The 26,853-nt window shown below is 52.5% G+C and overlaps 1 protein-coding gene across 1 annotated transcript in view; it reads right to left on the bottom strand.

The window, feature by feature from the left end:
* CACNA1H (calcium voltage-gated channel subunit alpha1 H) overlaps nt 1-26,853 on the bottom strand; it is a gene marked incomplete at its 5' end in the record, with an annotated part of 256,893 nt that overhangs the window by 115,632 nt on the left and 114,408 nt on the right. The window contains 3 exons of the mRNA XM_082006716.1: nt 3,987-4,084; nt 8,771-8,904; nt 11,950-12,061. Of these exons, the coding sequence (XP_081862842.1) occupies nt 3,987-4,084; nt 8,771-8,904; nt 11,950-12,061 (344 nt within the window). The remainder of the gene's footprint in view (nt 1-3,986; nt 4,085-8,770; nt 8,905-11,949; nt 12,062-26,853) is intronic.

Raw genomic sequence — 26,853 nt, 5'->3', positions numbered from 1 at the left:
ATAGAAAAGAATAAAACCAGAAACCAAGCCTTGGGAGCCCGGCGCTCAGCACAGAGCAGGACTCAAGTTTCTGACATGGTGGAAATCAATGCAGCTGCTGGGTAAGGCGACACTGCCGCCTTTGGAGGCCTTTTATGCCACCAAAATGCTGCTCCGCAAACACTTTTTCCTGCCTGCCTCTGTGGAGCTTTTTCTCCCTCCATTTCCCCTGGCAGGATGCTGCTCTCCATTAGTCACCCCATTTGAACAGACAGCGGCATTTACGCTAACGCAGTCTCTCTTCCCCCACCAACTTCCACGCTGGCTTCTTCCCTCAGCCAGCTCCCAAGTCACGCCTGATGCCGCTCCTGCTAACTCAGTGCCGCCGCGGGCTGCAGCCTGGCACCCGCAGAGCCCAGGGATGGGTGTTGGGAGGAGCAGAGCCTCCAGGACGGCAGTGCCTGCCCGATCCGGCACCTCCCAGGCCATGGCAGGCAGCGCTTGCAGGAGCCGGAGCCCCGTCACGCCGCTGTACCCCCTCCTCGTGTCGCTCTGCCAGCGGAAATGCAGCCCGGCCAAGCAGGGCCGGAACCGACGTTACCTTGTCAGCACGGCACGAGTGGATAAACCGCCCTGGCCAAGAAGTCTGCGCTAATAAATAATGAGGTGTGAGTAACAACCTCTGCATCCCAGGGCAAGAGACTTTCAAGGTCTCCATGCCCAGCTGCGTCTTGGCTCCGGCGCGGCTCCCCCGCTGCTGACGCCGGCAGTGGATGCCTCACTGGAGCAGCCGCGATCCTGGCGCCCAGCCCCATGCCAGCCCCGCCGGCTGCCCTCCAAGCCCTGTCCCCGTGCCGCCCCGGCGCCAGTGCCACCCCGCGGGGAAGGGACACGGCGCTGGCAGCCAGGCTGCGTCGGCGAGCGCCACGGGCGCGGGACGCTGGCCAGCATCCCCGCCGTCCCGTCACCGCAGCGCCAGTGCCAGCCGAGGGGAGAGCACCGGCCTCCGCTCCACGCGCAGGGGGAAACCCAGAGCAGGAGGCAAACGGGGGTTTGATTAACGCTTGCTCCCAACACGTGCTGTCATCGTAAGCCCCCAGGAGCACATCCCACAGCACTGCCCTTCAGACTCGCCTTGCAAATCTATCTTTGGAAAAGCAGAAAAGTCTCAATTCCCACTGGAAAGACGATGCTGGGCTTTTCTTCTCTCTCCCCTCCCCGCCCCTCACTAATATCCTCGCTCTTTTTTTTCCAAAAATGGTTAAAATTTATCTCCCTGTGCCAGACAACTTTTTTCCGCTCAGCTACTTTTGGTATTTTGGGTTGTTTAGTGGCACCGTTCTCGAGATTGAATCCATCTGTTCGCTATCCGCTAAGGGTGCTCTGGGCTCTCAGCAGAATGTCAAGTGTGCCATGGGAAAAGAGCACAAGCATCGGCTAGGCTGAAACGAGGATCAGGATTTCTTTTCGTTCCCATTCCATGTGATGCCTGGTTTAAACTGCATAGTAGAAAAATAAAAATAAAGCAGTAAAATGGATTTGAAAAAACAGTAACCACTGCTAAAAAAAATCCCTAACTACAGCCCTTGCCAAACATAAAAGTCGCAGGAATTGTATTTTTCCAGTCATTTTCAAGGAATAATTTCTAATAGAGGTGATGTTTTTATTGGCTGGGGTTCTCCTTTCTTTTCTTAACAAATAAAATAAAAACAAAATAATCTTGTGGGTGAATTTATTGTGCCTGGAAGCCAAGAGCTAATAGCACTGGCTGGAACCCAGGGAAGTGCCCAGGCATCACAGGGATAAATCACCGGGGTATTTCTCCTGGCTCCCCGCTTCCCCTGTGCCTGCAGCTGAACGCCAGGCTCATCTCTTCTGACCCAGCCGTAATTCGTATCTGCTCGATGTCCTTTTGTGACCAAAACCCTGCTCCCGCCAGCGGCGCGGTGGCCGGGGGAGCGTCGCTGTGCCAGCGCTGGGGACGGGGCTGAGCGGGACCTGCTGCCGCGCTGCTGGCTGGGATGCGGTGAACATCCGAGGTAATTCCCCCCGCTAAGCTGTAACATCCTCATGGATGAAAGACGAGAAACGTAACTCTCTTATTGCCGGAAACGGCAAAAATACAACAAAATACAGGGCTGTCGTTATCCGTTCTCTGCAGACCCTGGATTATATCAGGCATCAGTCTGAAACAGTAGAAGGACTGATGTTAAAAGTGGATGGAGTTAGTGTCTCGTAAAGAAGTAAAGTCTGTGATTATCTGCCCTCCAGGAACCAAGATATTTCTAAGAATACTAATCCTGCCCTGGCACTTGTTCAAGACACTGGTAGTGTTGTAAGACCAGCCTAGCTGCTCATCAAGCTGAGCCACCAGACTCCAAGCACGGATTGAGCTCTTTGGATTTAATCTCACATATTATTAACAAAAAAATCAAAGTTTTTCTATTGCCTGTCTTTTGAAAAAAAAAAATTAACAAAAATCAAAGTGGCAAGTGAAGCGGAAGAAAGCCTAAAAGGCTCACTTCAAAGCTTCAATATCAGGCTCCTGAGGAAGAAAAACACAAGCTGGACCCAGATCAAAATTTGACCTAGACCTGGAGGCATTTGGATCCCTGGACCTCAGTTTAATAGGCATGTAAGTCCTCAAATTCCCCCGGCTTCTGCTCTCAGCCCAGCTGAATCCCAGCTTGAGACTCCCACTATTTCAAGGGAGAGCTACGAAGGGCTTCGTGGATTTAAATAACATCAGAGCAAGCCTGATCCTCGACCCGAACCGAAACCTCGGCGGGGGTCCTTGCCGAGCACGTGCCAGCGTCCCTCCGCCCCTCCCCGTCCCAGCGAGGCCACGGAGCCACCACGCTCAAAACCCTGGAGGAAAACTTTGTGTTGTGCTTTTGGGCTGCTCCGAAACCCTGGCAACAAAACCGCATTAGGAAACAAAGCTCCGGAGGGTTTCCTGGTTCCTTTTAGCCTCTCGTTTCTCTTTGTCTTGTTTTTAACTTCTAATGGTGTCACTGTCGAATTTACAGGGTTTTTTTTGTTTTTGTTTTTTTTTTTAAAAGAAAAATCCTGAAGAATTTGAGCTCAGAGGGAAAGTTGAAAGACTCCTGTGAGTAAACATCCATCTGTTCCCTTGCATGTTCATCTGGGGTACTGGAACCGAAACCCTTCTGGGGGAGTTTGTTCTGCGGTCCCTGGATGTGCCAACGCGACGGGTAATTAATCTAGGCAGGATGTTCAGCGAGGACTGGTAGGGCTGTGCCACTCAAACGCGCTCTTAAAAAATGCAGAAAATGTACTCTTTTTTTTTGCAAGGTACCTCTATGATTTCCAAACAATGCCGCTGCATTTCGAATTGAGTGGATTTTGGTTAAAAAATTATGAAAGCGCTATGAAATTAGTACCTTGCAAAGGATTCAGCGGACGGCTGATTCCGGCAGGAAATTATTTCAACTTGTTGGTTCGTCTTTCAAATTGGATTTAGAAGACAAGCAGCTGAAGCCACTTGAAAATGGATTTACGGGCCACTTGAACTTTCTGTCGTGGATGAACCCAATTTTGTTCTACATGACAGCAAAACCTCTGTGGTATTTTACCAGCAACGGACGCTGCTGCGCTTCGAATCCTGAACACAAAGAAATGGAAAGAGCGGGGAAAGTGAACCCATCCAGGGCAGGAAGATCCTTCTTAGAAATGACCTTTCCCCTTTCTTTATAGGAACTTTGTTGTTTACTTCGCACTAGGAGCAGAGAGTTACTTGCCTCGGAGAGTTCACAAAAACGTTGGAAAACAGTCATGAAAATCTGGGGCCCCCAGGTATAAAATCTATAAAATAACCCTTGCCCTTTACTAACACTGATAATCATAATAAATGATATCTAACTTGCTGTTAAAAATTAAAATAAATGAACTTGCTGTCAGCAGCAGGAAAGTAGACTGCTACCGCAAGGCTTAGCACGCGGCCAGCCCGGCGGCGCGGCGGCGGCGCGGATGACGGTGTAACTTACTTGGGACCCTGTTAATGGCTCGTAGCGGCCGAAGAACCCGGACGGTGCGGATCGCGGACAGGCTCACGTTGTGTCCGTCCAGAGAATACTCCATCATGCTGCGAGGGGAAGGAGGAGAGGTGTCAGGACGTGGGATGCTCGGTCTCTGGGCACCCCCCTGCTCGGGGCTGTTGCTACCTGTGCGCAGAGCCCAGGCTTCCAACCCCCCCCACTGTGTGTTTGCAGCTCATAATGTGCGTCATGCTGCCAATGGGGAATACAAGGGATATTTTAGCCTCTAAGAGACTGAAAATACCCGCACGAGCGGCGACGCTGGCAGATGTGCTCCCGGGCTAACGGGCTGCAGGCACAGGTAACGCATCGGAAAGCAGGACGTGGCACGGCATGGAGCTGCGGAGTCGGGGCCACGGGAATCGGGGCAGAGGGGGAGCCCCCAACTACCTGCTCGGCTCCCGCAGCTATGCTGCTCTCCCTTTCCGCTACCTTACCGCGCTCCGGCTGGCGGCACATCCGCAGCCTTGCTGGGGAGATTACTGCGCAACTCCGTACCCCTCCACGTCAAGAAGATGCTTCTGATATTATACCCCCTACTAGCACCCCAGCGTATTTTCACACCAGCTTATCTCCCCGCCTCTGACAAAAATGTGAATAACCAAGCTGACAAATGATGTTAAAGTAGTTTGGTTTCCATTTTATTATTAAGAATAGGGAACATTTTCTTTTTCATGCTCCGTCTCCGTTTCACGTAAACATTTCTCTCCCAGGCTGGGAAGGATGTTAAGGCAAGTCAGTTTTCCTGCTCTTTTATAGCAATGAGTGGCAAATGTGTATAGTGTTGGTTTTTTAATGGGGTTATGGCTAGTTAGCATGGCTGTAATTACAATTTATGAGTTTGACTACAGGGAAGCACTTGTAAATATATCACAAATCTCTCACCACGCCTGTTCAAATAACATAACAGCATCAAAAGCAACCCTGCGAGTAAGCTGTCGGATCCCACGGAGAAAGAGCTTTTGTTTTGTTTAGTTTTTAAACAAACAAACAAATATGGGAGGAGGAAGGCAAACATGAGCCAAACTGCGGCAACCAGGCGCTCTAGAGGAAAGCGGTTTCCAGCTGAAGCATCCCGCAGCCAGAACGGACCGAAATCGCTACGTGCCGTCAAGAAGCAAGAGCCGAATGGATTTCAGGCAACGGCAGAGGGAGGTTTGGTTTCGGGCCAGCCTTGCCTCGTTGCCTGTGTGCCCGTGCCCACGCCCTGCTCTGCCGGAGCCATGCGCTTCATATTTGATGCCTCGCCCTGCTCTACAAATTTGAATCGGGAATATCTCGATGTTCTGAGCTTTGCTTCTCTTCCAGCTTTGTCCTGAAGCTGTTTGGTGTAACGCTGCGGTATCACTGGCATTGCGCTGAGGTGACTTTGGCCCGTTAGCCTTAATTTGCCGTGCAGAGGCTCCGGTGATTTGAGCCGCTTTTAGTGACAGCCTTCCAGAGATTTTTTTTTTTTTTTTTCCTGAAGTAGTTAGTGAGTCTTTATAAATCAAAACCAACTTAAAGCTTGCACGTAGGAACTGAGCCAAACGGGATGAATAGCTTTAAAAATCAGCACGGCATGAAAACAGGTTTTAAATCTAAGGCGTGTTCATGAGCAGGAGGAGCAGAGCAGGGGAAGCAGCCCGGAGCCGCACGAAGGACCACACAGCGGGAAAGCCATCGGAAATGCCCGTTCACACCTGCCTCGAGGGGCCGGAGCCAGCACCAGGTGTCTGCTCTGAACAGACCTCGCAAGAATAGACGAAGCATTGTTTAAAGTCCCTGGAGCGAACAGTGCCGAAGCCTGAACCTGTTGGCTGGCGCGGTCCCAACGCAGCACGCTCACAATTTATCGGGTGGCTGAGTAAGTGGATTTTAGTGTAACCGATACAGTTTTTGAACTACTAATAGCGTGTAAAAGGAGTATGAAATGCTCCACTGGGAGCTGGCTTTGTACTCCAGAGAGCACGGGCGACTGTTAGCGTGTTAAAGGGCCAGCTCCTGGGGCCTCACTTTTACTTGGCCCTGGGAGTTTCAAGGGAGCTGATAAAAGATGAATAATCCAGGATTTGTTGTAGGAAACAGACTTTTTGCCCCTGATACTTTGGACTTCCGTGATACTCCATTTAGGATTTGAAAGTAAATCTTAGGGCGATCTACATTGCCCACTGAAGCCAACCTGCAACACTTGATAGATTCCAGACCGGACCTTCTACAAGCAGTGAAAACAGTTGAAACCTTCATGAAAAAGTCAAAGGTTTCTTTGTCAAGGTGAAGATTGGGGTCCTGTTCTCATACCACACTTGTAAACCAAGAAATACCCTGGAAAAGCCTGATGGAAACCTGCTGGAGCTGGAGATTTTGGCTCTACAGGGACGGGAGGTCTGGGTGGACCAGCATTTGGTAGGTAATTCCCTACAGCCTCTGGGTACTGAAAAAAAGAAGGCAGAAGCCTTTGCGATGTCTTCTACCCTGAACAGTTTCCAGTCCTTCACCTGTCAAGTTAAAGATGTCCAAAGCATGTCATATGAGCCTGCAACATCTCCAGGGACTGGATGCACAGGAAACCTCTCTGGTTTCAGCTCTTGTGGACAACAGTCTTGGTGCTCGGGAAATGCTTTCAACTTGGCTGCTGGACAGACTGAAAGCTTGTAAGCTCCTTTCGGTCTGAAATTTTCCAGGGTACATTTCTCAGGCGAGCAAAACATGAAAGGGCTTTCAGTGCTGGAACAAACTTCAGACACAATCTGTTGCTAGAGGCAGAAGATATGTTTATTTTGTAGCTTCCCTGCTTACCCTCCGCTCTCCTTGGTATACTTGCTAGGAAGCCAGATCGGCTTATTCGAGGAGACTGAATGGGACAAAGTAGGCAGCGCTACCTATCACTTGTTTCCCTTCTTATCAGAAGAAGCCTCATCATAACTTCATCACATCCATCCACTTGCTGGAAGAGGCAATTCTTGTTACTCCAGTAGTGTGCTCCCTGCTAAAACCACGACCAGTTTTGCTGGATCGGTTGGAAAGGTGGGAGAGGTGGACAACCCCAGCCCATCACACAGGTTCTCCTTGCCCTCCACCAGCGTTACCGGCCAGCCCAGCCCCCAGACCAGCCTCTCTTCTGAGAGATGGGAAATAATGTCACAGGTATGGCTCAAATACACCAAAATCATCTGGAGATGGCCCAGGATCGGCCCGAGAAGGGGCTATTCCTCTTTTCATCTTCAGCCTGAGTAACGCCAGACTGGCAGCAGGGCTTCCCGTCAGGGTCTCCTGGTCCTTCTGCCGTTTTCATTCCTCTCAAACATATGCCAGCCACGGAGAGTGGGGAAATGCCCTGGAAAACTACCAAATTGACTTACCAGCCACATTCCCCCTCGCCCCAGGTGCTATGTGAACAAAGATCCTGGTGCCAAACCTGACTCTGGGGTATGAAGAGAGCTCAGCCTTTCTGCCTGCACGTGCTATTTTATTCTCCCTCTTCGCTGGGATGATCTGTTTGATGATGGGGGGAGCCCCTGCTCACCCGTCAGGAGAGCTCGTCCTGCAGGCTCAGTGTGGGGAACCACTGTCGGCGCCTTGGTGATGGATAGCGGATCTCTGATCCCGAGTTCCCCCTGCAACCACAGCCTTGCTCTTCCCCTACTATTTCTGGCTTAAATGCTGCAGCAGTTTTGGAAAGAAAAAATAATTAACTGCTTTTTTGTTGTCCCTGCTGTTCTCTCCTGGGCTGTAAGCGCACACGGGTTCAAAGGAAGCCCCGCTCAGGAGATCTCATGTTTTATTCAAAACAGCAAGGCCATTCCTAATTGTATTCCAGACAAATGACATGGAGCAAAACAAAACTCCATTAGTGCAGTGAAGATTGTACATCACTAATGCAAGGGTAGAAATGCCCCAACATATTACAGGAATGTTCTAATTAACCCCAGGCTGGTCATTACAAACCCAGGAATTCAGAAATAAGGCAGAGCTCTGTAATTAAAGCAGTCTATCCCTTTTTAGGGATACTAAGCAAGCCAGAGAGCCTGGGGTTTCTAAAATCCATTTATTTACAGAAAAAAGTTTTAGACTTGCCAAGCTTTTAGTCCACTCAGTTTTTCCCTATGGGTGTGATGGAACTGGTGTCAAAAGCACCCAGTTTTTCCTTATATCTGTTTACCAACACATCCTGCACAAATAAGCAGCTGTGGGAGATGGTATTAAAATGTAAACCAAGAGAAGTTTACAGAAGGCATTTGCATGCATTTGTAATTTGGGTCAACTCCTGGCCCGCTTCTTCCACTGGGATTTCAACCTTCTGAACCAGATTTTTGGGCTAGATTCTCCTTGTTTGGCCAATTTCTGCCTCTCTGCATCATTCTAATGGTGTCACATGGCAGGAGCAGGGCTGAGCTCCTGTGTGTTTTTTCCACCCGTTCTGGAGACAGCAGTCTCAACCACGAGCACTGGGACATACTGGCCATCGCAAGGACTAAATCAGCGTGCGCTTGCTTTAACAAGAGATGACACTGGCAAAAGGATTGCTACTGAAAACCCAACGCCTTTTGCCCTGACATTCATACCCCACCCCATAATCCGGCACGGTTGCCAGAGGTGAAACCAAACAAGACTTGTGAAACTTTGCCTTGGCTTGAGCCTGGCAGTTTTCAGAAGTCGTTATGAAAACCAGCCAGGACAACCTACAGATCTGGCTCCCTGGGGTTTTCTTGCTTTCACCGCGAAGAGCAAATTTATGAGGCTTTGTTACTGACCCCGCCATCACGATGAAGAAGTCCAGGCGATTCCACGTATCTCCAAGGTAACACTTCTGCCCGAAGATCCCCAGAGCCACCATCTTGATGACCATCTCCACCGCAAAGAAAGCGAAAATGAAGTCGTCAAATGCCTGGAGACCAGTAAAAGATTATTACAGTCAGTTCTGCCGTGCTGTCTTATCAGGGAAAGGGTAAGCAGAGACACGAGCGCTCCCACCGCAGAGGCACTCTACACCCTGGCAGATGCTGCAAGGCAAAGCACCGGTGCCAAAGTGCTACCTACCGAACTCGGGAATAAAACCCACGACACCCGATGGGTGACGGCAACCCCCGAGCACAGCTCCAGGGCCAGCCCACCGCCCGGGAAGCATTAGCAGCTTCCATTCATCTACTGAGAAAGACACAAAGACATCACTGTTGTACGGGCTGGGTATTTTTCTTGGCATTTAAAGCCTATGCACTCAACAGCAGCTTGTGGTTGGGTCTGTGAGGTCCCAGCAACCTGCAGTGGAAGCTGCGTTTCCAGACTGGGCAGCTTATACCTCCTAGAAAGAATCTGTCCCATCTAACTCAGGGGGATGTGCTTCACCTCTGATGCCTTCACGGATTCCCAAAGGGACCAGGTTCCTACCCACAGACCCAGAATGTGCACACTGAGCAGAGGCTGACAGTAACTTTAAGGCAGTTCTGCTGCGCATGAGGAACGCCTGGAGCGGTTTGTCGTGGTGCAGAAGCTCAGGGCATCCTGCTGGCAAGCCTGTGTGCCCAACGCAGGAGCCTCTTGATGAAGGTCAAAATTTTGGATTTTAGATTACCGTGAAAACAAGAGGAGAAAATAAAGGTATGCAAATTAATCAATAGCTGCCCTATAGAACATGCCTCAGCCTCTACTTGAAGAATGACTTCTGTAGAGTAGAGGGGACTTGGACAGCTGTGGTTTCTCCAGCCTTCCTGGAGACTACAGGTACTTGCATGAAAAGTGGATGTAATACTTGAAAATACCATGAAATGGACTCTGTTGCAAATACTCCTCTACACGTTGCCTGTAAACTTGAACATCGGGAGATACAGATTGCTTTTAAATCACGTGCCGAGGCTTTGTTGTTTTGAATGAGAGACTTGATAAAGCACAGGAACTTCTTGATCTACAGACATGACTGCTGCTGTCCAAACCACTCTCTTCGTGGCCACACCGTTTGGTATTGTGTCTCTGGCACTTCCATACTGAGGCCTGAGTGGATTAACGGTAAAATTAACAGAGCATCCATGTGGAAGTCACATTCCCACTGCACACGCATGTACCTCCGCACGGCTGTGTGTGAGCACCATCTTCTCTGGTTGTTGGCTTTATCAACCAACCTTTCCCTTGACAAACTACACAGAAGTTTTGCTCCATTATTTCAGTTCATTTAATAACTGGCATCCGAACGCCTCCATAAACGAGTTCAGGCTTTTCTACCTCATGTTCTGGCTTCCATTCCCTCCTGCAAGCTGTGACCGGGGGAGGGACAATGATGGCTTTACTTCCAGCCCTTTTCTGCCTGCAAACCCTTCAGGATAATCCTATGGTTTTTGCAAATATGCTCAATATGTTGTAATCATTCAGCTGGTATTAGAAACCAAATTCAGGGCCTGGGCTCCTTGCAGACTCTAGGATTGTCTATTCTGGAGAGAACAGACCATGCAAGCCGTGTGGTTGCAACCTGATTACATTATGAAAAGAAGGAAGCAAATAACAAACATTCAATAATGTCACCTCCTCATCCAGGCCGGATTCCCTTTGTCTGCCTGGACATTTTGGCAGGGATGGGCATTGTCCAAACAAAGTCCCACAGGGGTGAATAGATGCAGAAAACGGGCAGGCACATGGAGTGTAGCCTTCCAGGAGAGATGGGACGCTTTCTGGTGGGCTCTCTGGGGGCAGCTTAGCCCACAGCTGCCCGCAGCGTGACATTTTCTGGTGCAGGAGATGGACTAGCCACCTCTGGATGCCGCTTCACACCAACCCTGAGCCTGACCCTCTGAGACGATCCCTATGCTAGATGCCTCTGGTGGCAAGTTTCTCCAAAACTGATCTCATTCCATAACTAGTGGCTTCTCAATTCACCTGGTTTACTTGGCTCTGCATTTAACAGAGTCTCTTTTAAGGTTGAAAGAGGGTTTGACGAGAAACTCTGCTATTCCTGGCATTTGCAGGCAGGTCTGGACCAATCTTTGAAAGAGGTAGGAGAGGCTGGTTGGAAGGATCTCACTGGCCTTGCCATATGGCTGAAATGCTCAAAGGGAAGTAAAGCAGCAGATCTGTGCGGGATGCAAACGAACCAAGCCCGTTACACTACCGCATGTCGGTAGTCCCTGCCTTGGTTGATGTAACGCATTAGGAACAAGGGAAGTTGGTTCCAAGCCTGAGAACGCAGTTGCTGCAGGAAGCCCAGCGCCAAGGTGCAGCCCACACACCAGATGCTGCTGGGATGTGCTTCCAAAACAAATCCCGCGGGCATATGGCAGTGAGGGGATTGCCAGGACGCAGCGAGGGATGAAGTGACAAGCGTGGTGCCCTACTAAGTTTGAGGTGGCCAAGAAGGGTCTCTGAGCGTCGTACATGCATGCGTTTTCCGAAGGTCAGTTATCCTGGCACCTGGCAACGCTGCACTGCAGCTGGTGGGCTCTGCTGCAGAGGAGAGCAGGCATGGGCCCGGCCCGTGCTTTTTTGTCTGTGAAGAAGGGAATGAAAGGGCAAAGTCACCGGTGCCGTACGGCACAGACCAGTCTGCAGCAATCCCAGAGGTGCCGGCAGTGAGCTGGCTGGGGTGGAACCGACTGACTGAGAGCAAGAGGTTCCCTGCGGCATTGGCCGTCCTGTAATTAAAAAGCGTTCAACACCTCCAGTGGGAGCTGGATGACCAGTTTTGAGCCCCCCACTACCCTTACTGGTTGCGTGAAGAAAGAATCTTGCTGGGGTAAGTCCAAATCAGTCAGCCTTCGGGTCTCACCTAGGGCTGTGGCAGCAGGTCTCCTCAGAGGACAGACTTTGCACTGGAAAAACTATCCCTATGGGAAGGGCTTTCACGGCTGGATCCTGGGGAAAAGGGACAAGATGGGGGTCCCAGCTCCCGAGATGGCCAACCCGCCACACCCCACATGTTGCGGGCAAGCGGGCAGCGTGGGGTCCTTACCTCCAGGATGGTGCACCGCTCCGACTGGCACTCCACGTCCTCGCAGGGCTGGAACATGCCCAGGGTGACGCAGTTCAGGAGGATGACCAGCATGCTGACGTGCTCGAACCAGGTGAGAGGAAGGCGTTAAGGAGAGCACACGCTTCAGCGGCCATCGGGAGGAGGGAAGCTGAAGCACCGCGCTATTTACACGTCAAAACCCTTCACTCCTCCCGCAAGCACAAAAGAAAACACTGCCAAACATCCCAGATTTGCTAAGGTTTGAAGTTTTTGGCAACTGAGGAGAGAGCCTTAGAAAGGGTACTCCTGTTGAGATGAAGGGACAAAGGATGCCTTTCGTTTCCTACACAGCAGCAAAGTCAGAGAAGCACAACCAGGCCCACGGCTACGCTTTCTGTCTCAAGTCCTCCACACCTCCACCCTCTTCTGGACCACGTGCATGCCCCGGGGCAGCCGAGAGCACAGCCACCTCTGTCCTCCTCCCACAGCAGTTCTCATCTCCAGATCTCAAAGGGTTTTACCAGCCCATCACCCCACACCTCTGCTCGCATCACCTTTCACTACGAAGCTAAAGAAAGCAAGAGAAAGAAAGATGAGTTAATTCAGGCACCACCAGAAGCCCTGCTTGTGCCCGGTCCCATGCTCCAACCAGTGAGGTTGCTCTCCTGTTTTCCATCTCCAGTCACGGGAACGGGTGCTGAATGCCGGCTACCTCCTTCCTACCCAGTTTCTAAGTCTCAAGGAGCTACAGAGTCCATTTGGAACTCTACATCATGACTGAGGACGAAGGCAAAACAAAGCCAAGCCGGCGGCACAAGCTGGTAGGGCCAAGGCTGGCGGCACGTTGGGATACGGGATGTAGCCCAGGACCCAGGGTGCACAGCACAGAGGTGAAAGGGCTCAAGGCTGGATGTCTCCAGTCACCAAAACAAGTGATCGTATTCTCTTACGGGACCCACCAGTGCTCAGCTGCACTAACTTTAATAGTTTCAAAGCAGTAAGTGGTGATTTGTGTCAGTGCAAAATAGGCCCAGAGCTTACGATTACTGCTGCTGGTATGACTATTAAAAATAATAAAAAAAAGATTTGGGGGAACTAAACAGGAGTTTCACAAATTAAGCATGAATGAGAGAACTGTTCTTACAAAAAATAATTGGAAACATCTGTTTATTCATAAACCGTTATGCTTTCAGACACACAAGCATATGGGAGCAAGAGATCACGGAGAAAGAAGCACACAGACATTATTTCCGACAACAACAATTCTCCTGCTCTGGAAACCTGAACAAAAATATCTACCATATTTATCCCAGCTGCTTTTAGAAGTATTTTATCTGGCATTTTAGCAGTTCAGCGTAAGATTTATCACAGCATAAGATTAGGCAAGTGCAGGGCTGCGGTCTCAAACTACTTTTGCACACATGCTCTCATTTATCCAGATTAAAAGAAAAAAGAGAAATCAGCGGGGTCAGGTCCTGCAGCTTCCCTAAAACCTGAACCCAAACCACTTCTTGTTTTAGAGAGGGCTGTAATTTGAAAATTCAGAGCTAGGAACACCATGGAGCCCATGCTGAAGACCAAACATGTCAGACTTGGAAATCCACTTGTCTAAAATGGAAATGCATGAAATCAAATAAACAAGTGAAATAAAAACCCAGGTCACCCCGTCAGCGATGTCGGAGGAGCTGGAGCAGGCGAAGCTCCTGGCCACAGCCCCAGAGCACTCGTGCATCGCTGAAATACCAACGTCGGTTTATTTTAGTTTCTCCCTCCCTTCAATGACTTCTTTCTGATTTTTGACATCTTTAGGGGCTCTTTGGATCCCCCTCCCTTTCGCCTGATTAGCAGCAGAGTGGTAATACTGCTCCACAGAGAAAACAGCCCACATCAGTCCCAAAGAAAGCCCAACCCATGGCCGCATCCTACTTACAATATTTGCGTTGCTTGATGGGATTCATGTGGAACCCCCTGTAAACACGGCTCCTGCGCTATTCCCAGGGTGCCTGCTGTTGCATTCGTTATTATACTTGGAGATTTTTTTTTCCCCTTTCAAGTAAAAAAAATAAAAGCACGTGGATTTTGCACTGTTAAAAAAAAAAATATAACTGTGCTGATGAATTAGGTCTCCTGCTTTCCCCGGAGGAGGGGAGCACACTGGCCCTGCACCTGGTTGCTCCAACCTTGCTCCTCCATCCTGCCCTGGGACACTGACCCCGGGCTCACGCCGGCTCCATCCCCTGCTGCTCTGGCAATGGGGGAGCGTACAACCGAGGCTCTTCCCTGCCACAGGATGACACGGCTTTTGAAGCCACCATCCACCGAGGCTGCGTTACTGTTCTCCATCCTGCTCTCCACTGCCTGAGCCCTTGTTCCTAGCGGAACCGATCAAGATTCAGATTTTGTTTTCCATTAGAAAAACACCAATTTGTCAAAAGTGAATCGTTGGCGTGGACCAGTTTTGATGGCAACGTTCAATTAAGACAGACTTTTTTGCATAAAACTCGGAAGGGTCTGTCCCCAGAAAGGCAGAGGCACAGCCCGTTGCTGAAGGGGGTCCTGGGGAGTACGGGAAGCCCTGACGGATGCCGGGGTCTCCTGCACCCCGGGCTCTTCTGGCTTCGGGGTCAGTGCCTGTTTGCTGCTCAGATCGCTCTCATCACGATACAAAATGACAAACATTTAAAAAAGAAAATTTTCTGAGCAGAAAACCTGCCTGCCCTCTGGATCTGGCATCTGCCCCTGGTTTTTTATTTCAGTGGAGTGGCTGAAGCTGAAGACGTTTGTGGGGTAAAGACCCCGTTCTGCTGAGCTACCCCAGACCTTTGTTCAGGTGCTCCGCTCATCAGATCTCTAAAAAACTTCTTTCTTGCTTCTAAATGATCTAATTGTGGTTTTTATGGTTAAATAATCACCTGCATGAGAAGAATTGTCACTGGAGTTGGAATGAGTGCCCCAATTCCTTTACGACCAGCAGAGCCACTGCCGTCCCCTGTCCATTTAACAGCAAAGCCGAATTCAGTGTCTTTCAGGATGTCAGAAGAGTTGTTTGAATTTTCTAACAGGAAGAAGAAAGGTTGTCCCGTACCTCTGTGGGCACAGATGTTTCGAGGCTGTCAGCGTAGTCAGCAAGGGTCAGCCGCAGCCGTGAGATGGAAAACGGCAACGCCGCCGCACGTCGGAAGAAAAGAGACAAAAGAAAACTTGTGCTGCCTTTGACGAAAAGGCTGAAAAGACGGAAGAAAATGCACTGTAGGGAACAGTTTTGCTTTGGCTGGAGAACAGACTGCAGAAGGGAGAAGGAAGCCCCTGCTCAGGGCTTGGATGTTTCCCAGGGTTGTTCCTCTCCTCCCTCATTCCAGGGCCTTTCCCGAGGAGGGGTCTGAGCCGAATGGTCCTGTCCCTGCCCAGCCCCTCCAGCCCACCTTCTCCTCCTCTGCCTGCGGCTCCCTCAAAAGCATTAAGCTGCTGCTCTATTTATTTTCACGTCAGATTAATGACAGTGAAATCCCTAATTAGAAAGCGGGATTACCCCGAGTGCTCTGCCCCAGTAGGACTCATCCTCTGTCCCTCCGGTGCACAGGTATTCCAGGGAATTTCAGCTTGCTCCCCATCTCCGTGCTCCTGCCTCCAGAGGAGCCCCAAAGCGGTGATTTAACCCCTGCCCGCTGCTCCTCCAGAGTCCCCCAGAGCCTTAGGGGGGACGTAAGCCCCCGGCAGCCATGCGGAGATGCCCCAAAGCAAGTCCCCTGGGCAGTGGAGGTGATGCTGCTGTGCAGGGTGGGATTATAGAGCGCATCTCTTCACAGCAAACTCCCCACAGAGCCTGGGCCAGTTCGAAACGCCCGGCAAGAAAGGAAATCCCCGTTCTGATAACGACGGGAAAATATCCAGAAGTGAAAAAGGAGAGAGGAAAAGGCAAAAAAAGTCCGAGACCAGCCTTACACCGGGTGTGTGCCAGCACAGAGAGCAAAGACGTGGCTGCAGACAGAAGTCCCGTGGCACAGAACGGCCTCGTGGGCGAGCCCGCGGCGTTGCGCACGCCCTGCCCGGCTTTTTCGCAACCAGGAGGCCGAGGAAGCCAAGGGATGGTAACGCCACACTCAGCCCTCCGGGGTTGCTGCTCCTCCCGGGGCGGCCCGGCCCTGGCTCCCTGCTCGGCGGCTGGAGCTGCGACGGGACCGGCTTGGGACCCTCCCGGCCCTCCGGCGGCGGCTGCGACCCGCTCAAACCGTGGCTGTGCAAAAACGGGCACTTCTGAGTTACCATGGAAACTGCTGCTCCGGAGGCCACCGAAGCACCACCCAGCTTAAAAGCAGCCAAGTTCGCAGCTAGGAGATTTGAAAAGAAAAAGATGCAGCGGGGAGATCTAGACTAACCGCTGGAGGCAAAGATAATTGCAAAAGATTTGCTTAATATTTTTTCCTCTGCCACAATTTCTCGGGTAACGACATCTCCAGCGTACCTGGGCTGAGCTCAGCTGCCCCGGGCGCCCTTCGGGCCGGAGCGGGGCAGCGGCAGAGCCCTGCCTGCCCAGGGGGCTGCTCCCGGCCGCGCAGCGCCGCGGGATCGGCACCGTCCTCACGCTGAACCCTCGCCCTCGGTTCAGAGGTGGCAACACAGAAACCAGGCTCTGCCCCAAAAACGTCGTTGGCGCCAGTTAGTGCAACGGCTGATGCTGATGCTTTCCTGATGTCGACGCTCCCCAGCAGCTTTTCACAGGGTTTTAGTGAAATCGCCGTTAGGGCAGGGATCGTGCCCCTGCGCTCGGCGCTGGTGAGGCCGCGCCTCGAATCCTGGGTTCAGTGTTTGGCCCCTCACTACAAGAAGGACGTTGAGGTGCTGGAGCGTGTCCAGAGAAGGGCAACAGAGCTGGGGAGGGGTCTGGAGCACGAGTCTGATGAGGAGCGGCTGAGGGAACTGGGGGTGTTCAGTCTGGAGAAGAGGAGGCTGAGGGGAGCCCTCATCGCTCTCTGCAACTGCCTGAAAGGGGGTTGTGGTGAGGTGGGTGCTGGTCTTCTCCCAAGTAACCAGCGGTAGGACGAGAGGAAACGGCCTCAAGTTGCGCCAGGGGAGGTTTAGACTCGAGATTAGGAAAAATTTCTTCACCGAGAGAGTGGTCAAGCATTGGCACAGGCTGCCCAGGGAGGTGGTGGAGTCACCATCTCTGGAGGTGTTCAAAAAACTTGTAGATGTGGCACTTTGGGACATGGTTTAGTGGGCATGGGGGTGTTGGGTTGACAGTTGGACTTGATGATCTTAAAGGTCTTTTCCAACCTTAGTGATTCTGTGACTCTGTGAAAGACTGAGGCTTGAGGATGAAGAGCTCTGGTTGCTGGAGGATGCCTCAGCATGGGCAAGACCTGCTCTTCCCCTTGACCTCTGCCATGCCAGTTCAGCTGGTAAGGCCCTGAGTTGATTTAAAGAGAAAGGTGGGAATTCAAGGGTGTGTTGAAGCAGTTCCTCAAGAAAAGCTCGCCTGTTTTCAGCAGTAAAACCGAACGGCATGAGCCCAAGGCAGAGAGTTGAGGTTTGGTGGCCACTTGTCAGCTCCACATCACCTAGGCACCGGCAGCAGTGCCGGGGGGGTGTTTGAGGCGTAGGCAACCCAAAACAAAGCTGTGGAGGAGCTGTGCATGTGTCCTGCCCGGAGGGAGAGCTGCCGGCACCTCCTGCCTCTGCCAGCAGCCCCTGCCCTCTGCCACCGGCAGCGGGGTCCAACACGGCTCCTCTGTCACCGAGGCAGTGACGCAGCAAGACTCTCATCTCCTAAGGACATTACCGATTAATTAAAGAATCCAGCCAACAAATACATTAAAAAAAAAAAAAAAGTCTTTAAAATTGCTGCCTGGTGGGTCCAGAGCAGATTGGGACATCGGAGTCGCTCTGCGTCTTAAGATGCAGAGCGGAGCGAGGGCACCTGCAGTGGTACGGTGTTCCATAGCACCAACAATTTTTCCTACCACAGCGAGTGTCTCCTGAAGACACATTTGCATTTGGCCTCAGATTTAACTTTTTCTTTTCCTCTCTCTCTTTTCAAAGCGGTGCGTTTGTGACTTCTCGCCTCAAAGTGAGGAGCAGAGGAACGGGGCAGAGCCCGGCGTCATCACCGCACCTCCAGCCGGCGGCACGCAGACCTGCCCACGGGTCGCAAGGACGAAACCCGGAGGGAGAACTTTAGCACCCGGGCCTCCAGACCCCCGCATTTGATTTTAGAAGAGCCTTAATTCCGTTGAGTTCATGGCAACAGAACCAACCCGAGCAAAAGCAGAAATAAGCCGTGTCCTCACTGAGCTCACAGCACTCATGCTCTGCTTTGCGTCCGTTTAGTTCAACCGGTTTAGGCACGGATCTAATTAAAATCCAAGATCAGCCCCAGCCAGGCCTGGCAGCTCCATCTCCTCCGGAGACGGTTTGTATACCGTGACATGGACGGTTGCAGGCAGGAGAAAAGAATGACTCTGCTGATCCGAAAAACGCCAAATCCAAAGCCAGCATCCTCCAGCTCCTTCCTGCCATAAACCTCCGATTCTTGGCCCAAAGAGAAACGTAAAATTAACTGCGATGATGCAACTTGGATCTCCGTTTCACGCCTTTTGGCCAGCAAAACGACGCGGACGGTTCCTGTTTCTGGAAGACTTTCAGATCCTTACACGTTTGCGCAATGCTCTAAGGGGGTTTCTTGGCCTGCAGGTCAAAGTCTAATAATTTCTTTAAAAACCTGAAGGCCTGCTTAAAAATAAAAATGGAAGACTTAAAAAGAAACTGCTTGTCTTGTTGGAAAGCCAGGTTTTTAATATCTATATTAAAATTGCACGGGTACAGAGCAGACTGTCTGCAGCCCTGGTCCGCGCGGTGTGCGCTTTGCGCCGGTCCTTTCCCCGCTCCAAATAACGGGCGCGGAAACCTCCAGTGAGGTGGGTACGGGGCAGGCTCAGACGTACCGTAACGCAACCGCGCTCCCTCACCAGGCAGCTCAGCCGCTCTGTGCCTCCCCGTTTTCGGGGAGATAATCTCTACCATCCGTCACTCGAATTCTAAAAATATTTCTATAATAAACACAGTAAAAAAATGCCAGGACCGTATCACGGCTGCGTCGCAAACTCCCTTGCTTTCACCCCATGCCTCGTGATGAAGGACGTGCTGCTTCAGATTCCCGGCTCCGGCAGAGGGATCAGTCTCAGCTTCATTTAAAAGTTCCCCTCCCCAACCCCGACCCTCATTTCTACGTGCCCGCAGCGGAGGGAGGTTTGAGCCAAAAGCCTAAACACCCAGCAACCGAGAAGCAGCAAGACAAGATGATGGCACTTACCACTTTCACATCATCTTATTATTTTTAAGCCAGTCAGGGGATTTTGGAGACTTAACCCATTATGCCAAACGCTCGGATTTGGCAGTACTGTGATTATTACTGTTACCGTATCTGTGCGTACTGCACGCGACGCTGAGGGACGACACAAAGCAATAAAAGCCAAGTTATAGTCACAAGGAGAACATATGTTTACAGAAAAAGCAGCCAAGTGAAGTTTCAGTTTTTATAGTCTAAGATGTGACTAATGCACTAAACACACACACACACACACATATATATTTACCCACACATCTGAGGGACTGGGATTTTCCGAGCTTGCTAAGCTGGGTACGTACCGCTCATCGGAGAGCGGCAGGACTCGGGGGTGTGATTCCTCCTTCGCAAAATCACAGCCTTATTTGCCTTTAGAAACGAGGCTGGGCAGAAACCCGAGGACCTGCTTGTCACCCACCCGACCCGGCACCCGTCCCCGGCAGAGGCCGGGGTGCGGCGGCTGCGGGAGGAGAGGGGCTCGGTCCTCCGCCAGACCCCGGGGATGCCCGCCCGCTTGGTGGGACCACAAAGCGGCCGCCGCATGAGACGGCAACGCGGGTCCAGCAGAGCCGCAGAGCATCGAAACACCTGCGGGAAAGGGGGGTGGCGATGGGGAGAGAGCGGGGGCATGCGGGTGGGCGCAGCCGCTGCCGTGTCCCACCGAGCCCCGTGGCAGTGCCGCCGCTTCTGCGTGTCCGTGTCCTCTGACCGATGCATGGGCCACCCTGCAAGGTTTGGGTACGGGTAGGAAGCAGCTCCACTGTACAAATACTGAATTAAAAGTACCTAGTGCCTCTTTTACCCGTATTTTGGGGTGCTGCCCAAATACCGTCAAATTACAGTAAGAACGCTTCCCATCCCTTCATGCCACCAGTGACAAAAATAGCTTTAAAAGTCTGCAATATCCACCTCATCCTTTATGCTAAGTAACAGAAAACAGTCCAAACTCAACGATATCTGGTAAATAGCAGGAAAAAAACCCTAAAAAGAAAGAAAAAGGAAGAACAGAACTGGAAGAAAAATGAGTCAGAATAAAATTCCCGAGAGGCAGCGCTGGCTGGTTTTGGCATAATTTTAAGGAACGTTCTTATTTTTAAAAAGTTGATTGATTAAAGCTATTTTTAGCACCCATACTGCACTGGATCATTTGGGTTCGTTTGCTTATGAATTGTAAAACAAAATGAGGCAGCTGCACTTCGGAAATATATACCTCCCCAACAGCACCACAAACACGCGGACCAGAGCGATATTTCAGCCCGAAAGACACTAAGTTGGCACATGCCTTTGGAGATGGGGCTGACTGCAGAGAGTTCTTGCTTAAGAAAGGATTAGCCTGAGTTACTGGAATAATTGCATCCCAGTAGTTTGCTGGTGCGGCTCCCGAGACCCTCGCACAAGCGCCGCTCTCTGCGAACCAGAGACCGGCCGCGCAGCGGCCACGTTCAGCGCCCAGGTTGCCCACGTGCCCTTTGAAGGCCTCCTCTTTGGTTTTGGCACCCTGGGCAGCACCGAAGGTATTTGCTCTGAAAGCACCGAGAAGTTGGCGTTTGTCCTGCCACGGGAAAGTCGCTGGCGCGCAGCCGAGCCGCCGCCGCCAAGGGGCCGGCGGTCCTGGGGTAGCCCGCTTGCTGACAACTCTCGGTAACCGCTGGAACGCAGAGATCAAAGCTTGCTCACAGGTCACCCACCGGCAGCGAAAGGAGGCTAAACCCATCTCATTACGCACCTTAAATCATTTACCTTGCTCAAGCCAATCTTTTGGAGCCGTAATGAATTTAAAAGCAGTTAACTCCAAGTCCTTGTCATGTGTCATTCGTCAGACAGCTTCATTTTCCCTGCTGGTTTTCACAGCTTTGTAAGGCTGTTACGAGACAGGCGATGCAGCAAATCGCAGCTATTGGGGATTAAACTTCAAACTAAAAGGATGATACGGGCGTAAAAGCACCCCGAGGGGTGCACACGCTCGCGCTGCCTCCCGACGCGGCTCAGTCGATGCGACACTAATCCCCCTGTTCTTGGGGCTTTCCAAGCATAAAAGCGGGATCTGGAAATCCCGATCGCTTCCCTTGCTCTTCCCTGCCACGTGCCTCCCCAGCACAAACCTGTCTCGGCGGATCTCATTCCTCCCAAATGCGCTCAGCAGGGAAATCAAGGCAACGCAAACCATTGCTACGCCCAAACCCGCAGGAAAACGTCCCCACGCCAGCCCGCCGGCATGCGTCGCGTCGCCCTGGAAGCATCACCTCTCCTGCCTGTGCTAAATTAGTGCCTGTTCATGCCCGGGGTGATGATAGCAAATGGATTTAGCGCGTCGTTAAGGCATCCTGAACCGCTCCAAGGCGCCCCGAGAGGAAACGAGGTTGTATCGATTAAAGTGACAGGAATGGACTTTGGCACAGCCGTGCCGTGCCGGGCCGGCTCGGGAGCTGCCCTCTGAATTGTCATTTCGATTATATGATGGAAAACACCATCCTACGTGGTTTAGGTTCTGCAGCTGGAACCCCACAGCCGGACCCTGCCAGAGGAGTTGGGGCTAGAATGGTTTTCCTGCCTGTGACGACTGCTCCGAAGCCCTCGAGTGCTGGGTTCAGATCACCCAGGAACGCCTCCGTTCCTGCCATTTCCACATACCGTGATAAAAAGCCTCCGTAACTCAAAGGTGCCACTCCCGACTGTCGGTGGTGGAGATCTGAGGGCCAGGGCCAGAGATTAACCCCGTACAGCTTCACCCAAAATAAACCCAAATGAGCTCTAAACACATCACAACCCGTTCAGCCTCCGAATCCACTAAATCCACCCCAGTGAGAGCGTTTCATGCTCGCTAAATTCCCAGCCGTCATTTACCCAGCAAGGAGACGAGGACAGAAACGGTGTTTCGCCTGGTCCCCTCCACCTGCGTGACTCACTTGATTAAAATACATATAAGCACCTATCCCAGCAGCGACATGCGAGGGTGAGCAATCGGAGCAGGTAATTGCTTGAGAGAGACGGGCGCGTGGGCGAGACGCCACGTACTCGGGGAAGCGGGTCACGGAGGGCAGAAAGCCGCAGCCGCATCCTCGGGGGCGGCTCAGTGTCATGGCAACTCCGGGCTGCGGCTTGGCTTCCCGAAACGATGCTGCTGGGGGCGAACCCCGGCTGGGAGGTTGAGCCCTAAATATCTCCAACGTCAGCCGCGCTCGGCGGTGGGCGATGCGAGACGGGGCTGCCGGGAGAGGACGGGGGAGACGCAGTTCGCCAGCCGCCTGCCACCGGTCCTGCCCGCGCTGGCTGCGGCTCACGCGTCGCATGAAGCCGTGGGGCCGTGCTTCTGGGGTTTAATTTGCTTTCTGGTGGTTGCTTGGTGGGTAAATGAGAGCGCGCTTCTCCCGCGGGGCGACGTGCGGGTGGGTTCGGGGCGAATACCGCCCGCCTCATACAGCTGGTGCGTCGGCAGGTCTGGACCAAGCACGGCTTCTCCCGTTTACACCAGTATCCTGACGAATTAGATGGGCTTGAGGAGGGGAAGCAGCCTTCCCCTGAGCCCTCGGTGCCGAGGAGTTTGTCACGCAGGTGACAAAGGTCGCAGCATCCCCTCCTGATGAAGACCAGCACAAAGATGAAGCTGCTCCAGGGCTGCAACTCCCCTGGAAACACCACCTTTGCATCCCGTTCGCCTTTTCCCTACATGTGCCCCCAGGAAAACGCACGCTGTTCCCAGCCTGCAGGCAGCTGAATTGCTCCACCAGCTCGCTGCCTCAAAAACGCAGCCCTTGGGAAGCCAAACTTAGCTGGAATCCTGAAAATAAAGAGAAGAGGATGACTTTGTCTTGTCTGCCTCATCTACCCAGCCAGGGAAAAAGTGCTTTACAAGAAAAAACAAGCAAATAAATTAAACTCTACAGGAGTGCCGTGTGGTGGGTGAGAAAAAATCCCTTTTTACAGAGAGGGGAAATATCAGCGGAGAAAGAGGCTGGAAGGATGGTTTGCGAGGGCCAGTGCTCCTGCTTGCAAGCCCAACCTGCACCCACGCAGCGCGGTACAAGCCAAAGGAGACGAAATACGGCCCCGTGTGAGTCGCCCAACCTGGGGTGGGTGTCAGGCAGAAATCGCACCCCATCCTGAGCCGCCTGAGCCACCTCCCGGCGTCATCCAAGCAGGGACAGCAGGACCCTGGGCCGTGATTTGACAGCTGGTATTTCCCATGAAAATACCACTCGTGGGGATGTGGGTCTCGCTCTAGGGATTGTCGGAGCAGCGGCCCCGAGGAACGCTCTCGCAGCGGGTATGGGCCCCTCGTACCCGCTGCAGAGCCCCTTAAACGGGGGTCGCAAGCCTCCCCGCAGGCAGACGCCTCGCGCCGACCCCCTCCAAACCCAAACTGCTCCGTGGTTCCAAGGGCAAACGAAAGGGCCAAGAGATGAAAGAAGCTGGAAGGGGAATAGCTGTGCTCTTTCTTTCCTCAGTCCTTCACGTCAGCTACGGACAGAGCTGCGTGGGACTCGAGCCGTGCCCCGGTAGCCCTGGGTGTAGCGGGAACTGGCCTTTAGGTGACAAGACAAGAGGGACCGGTGACCCCAACGCCACCGTGCCCGCCCCCGGGAAGAGCCCGTGTGTCCCCAGGGCAGGCTCCTCGATACTCACGCCATGCTGCAATAATTGCAGGAAGAATTTTTAACCTGATTCTCGGGAAAGAGAAAAACCGTGTTTTTCTTCCCTACCTTAGATGCTTCAGGCATTTTACACACCACCACGGCGTTCAGGGCTGGTGCTTGCAAGGCCTTAGAGAGCACCCGTGGAGGTTTTTTTTTCTTATTTCTATGACAATTCAGCTGCGTTAGGTCAAGCTTTTAAAAAAAAACCAACAGAGTCAAGTTTAAAAAAAACCAAACCTGACCTGCCGCATTTCGGTGACATCTCCCTCCGTAAACCAGCCCCAGCCCCTGCTGGTTTTGCCATCGGGGTCCCGGCCGAGACGCCCGCAGCCTGGATTGATCTCGTCAGGGCGTCAGAGATCGACAGCCCAGGGTGTTTTCAAATGTCTTAAATATTTATTATCAGCACTGATCCCCGCTTTAATGAGCCAAACTGCACCCAGAGAGAGGGATGTTTCCATCAACCTGAGCTTATCTCCCTCCACTTGAGTGTTTCATGCCAAAATTGGGTCACTCGCATTAAAATTTTGTTGCCTGTTTAAATTCAACGTGCCCCATAGCCTTTATCCAGGATTTCTAAATATTTGCAGCCAAACGAGATCAGCCCTGAGGAGAAGGCAACGACTTGGCAGGAGACTTCTTGGCTTGAATTTGCCCCATCTCTGCCCGTTTCCAGCCACGCTCGCGGCGGTTCCCTGCGTGGCTGCTGTCCGTGCCGGGCAGGAGAACCAGCCACCGTTAAAAGCAACGATTGCTCCGACGGCAAACGAGGCAGGAACTCGGAACACGAATGATACAAGCGCCAGGGCTCTCCCCGCAGCCAGGCATGAAGTATTTAACAGTCGAGGAGGGACGTTGAGCTTTAACAACACTGCTCGGATTCCCTCCGGCTCCCACCCCGCCGGTGATTTAACCAGCGACACCCTCAAAACCTGCTCCGGCACCAGCGGCGCGATGACCCAGCACTTTCGGTGCACACTTGCATCCTCATCGTCCCATAGGATCCAGCCACCGGCTGCTGAGCCGCTTCGGGCTGAACTTCACAGGCTTTTGGATAAAGCCGAAACACTCTTTGCGTAGAGGGAGAAATAATAATAATACTATATATTATATTTAGGGAGAAATAATAATAATACTAACGATAACGGCAATAACAGTGGTGAAGCAAATGGTCTACGGGATAGGATGAGCGAAGGAGAAGCGTGGCATGGCGCGGGGAGGAACCGTGACCCAGCCTAGGGATCGGGCCGAGGGTTCCCCACGCGGCAGAGTCCTGCCCCAGCGAACGCCAGCAAACGGCTCCGGCATGCCGGAACAAGCCGCGTCCTCCGCTCACGCACAGCGAAAATCCATTCCGTCGACACCGGGGCAGGAGGGTCCGATACGAACGGAGGCAGGGAGCGTGGCTGGGCTGGCTCCCCTCCGTTTGCAGCCGGCTTCGCCACCCCGCGGGTCCCCGAGCCTCGGCCCCTCGGCCAGACCAGCTCTCGTGGTTTGCCAGAAGTTTTGTCGACTGAACTCCAGACTGGCCGGGTATTTCTTTTAAAACAGTATCAGCACCAATAAGAGAAGCTGCCCTTCTTGCCTCACATAGTTAATGCTGTGTCATACACTTGGCTGCCGTTATTGATATCAACATGACGTTGGTGTCCATGTAAATGTCACTTGGTAGCAATAATGTCAGCGCTGTGGTCCCCAGGGTCAGTAAACAGCAATACCAAATGTCATCCAGCCGGAGAGCATCGCGTAATTGGGAAATGCTAATACAAAGGCAAAAATCAGGGATGCACACGGGGCGTGAAGTTTGTTTAAAGGAAGAAACTAATTTCACCGCAGTCCAGAGCTCTGACAGCTTCTGGCTTCGGTCCCGCTGCGGCTCCTGCTCTTCGCCGCCGCCGTGGCCATGGGCTGCCCGGGCGCTCCCTCTGCCTCTGCACTTTTATCCGGGCACAAAATCCGCGCCCACCAGCGCCTGCTGCCCTGCGCTTCCCACGCACAGAGTCTCCAGGCTCTCAGGGAAGGGAAAGGCGCGGGGAACGGGCACCCACCGCCCGCCCTGCCCGCCCAGTGGAGCCGTTCAAGGCGCGCAGGCGGGTCCCGGGTGGCTTCATGTCGTGACGTTTCTAATGATCTCTCCCGGGGTTACCCGGGAAGGAGAAAACGTCGTGCAACTGCGGCTGAGCGAAGAGGCAACGCAGCCGCTGCCCGGCACTGCATTCAGCGCAGGGGGGCTGAGGAAAGGGAGGAAAAGGAAAGCTCCTCCGCGTGAGGAGCTGGCAGACGGCGGCACCGCCGGATCAGGGCTTGCAGGGTGGTTTCAAAACGGCAAAATGTTTCTGACTTATTGTCTATAACATCTGCTCCCGCCATGTGCTGCGCTGGAGAAAACGAATCGACCCAAGAAGCGTGGCCCATCCACACAAGAAATGCCCTTTTCATCCAACTGATGATGTTCAGATGTTTTCCCTGTAACCCTCAACTCACACTTGAGCTCAGTGAGCAAAGTTATCTCAGCGCAGGCTCCGCACAGCTGTAGCTGGCCTCGGGAAGGCTTTCAGCCTCTGCCAAACGCCTCAACGCATCCAAAATGAAAGATTCAGTCCAATTTTGAGCGAGTAAAAGAGCACAGCTGGGCGTGCGCAGCGGTTCAGCCGGCCCCACGGCACCGGCTGTACCTGGGTCCTCCCTGACTCCGCATGCGCGGAGCCGCAGTCGAGCCCTCGAGGCTTGCTGAGCTCCCGACGGACCTGGAGCCGGGCCGTCCGCGGACGCAGGCGTGCGTGGAGCTAACCGAGGCAACAAGTGCCAAAAATAAAGGTCAATAAGAACCGTGACCATTACAAGCAGACGGGACTTTGGTACCTTCCATCGCTTTCCATTCACTGCCCGCTCATCCTCGGTACCCAGGAGACGTACGCGGCTACACCA

Source organism: Phaethon aethereus (genome assembly GCF_964289735.1).
Source record: "Phaethon aethereus genome assembly, chromosome: 15".
Taxonomy (NCBI): Eukaryota; Metazoa; Chordata; class Aves; order Phaethontiformes; family Phaethontidae; genus Phaethon; species Phaethon aethereus.
Note: the sequence above shows the minus strand (reverse complement) of the source record. Positions and strands in the feature narration are given on the sequence as shown.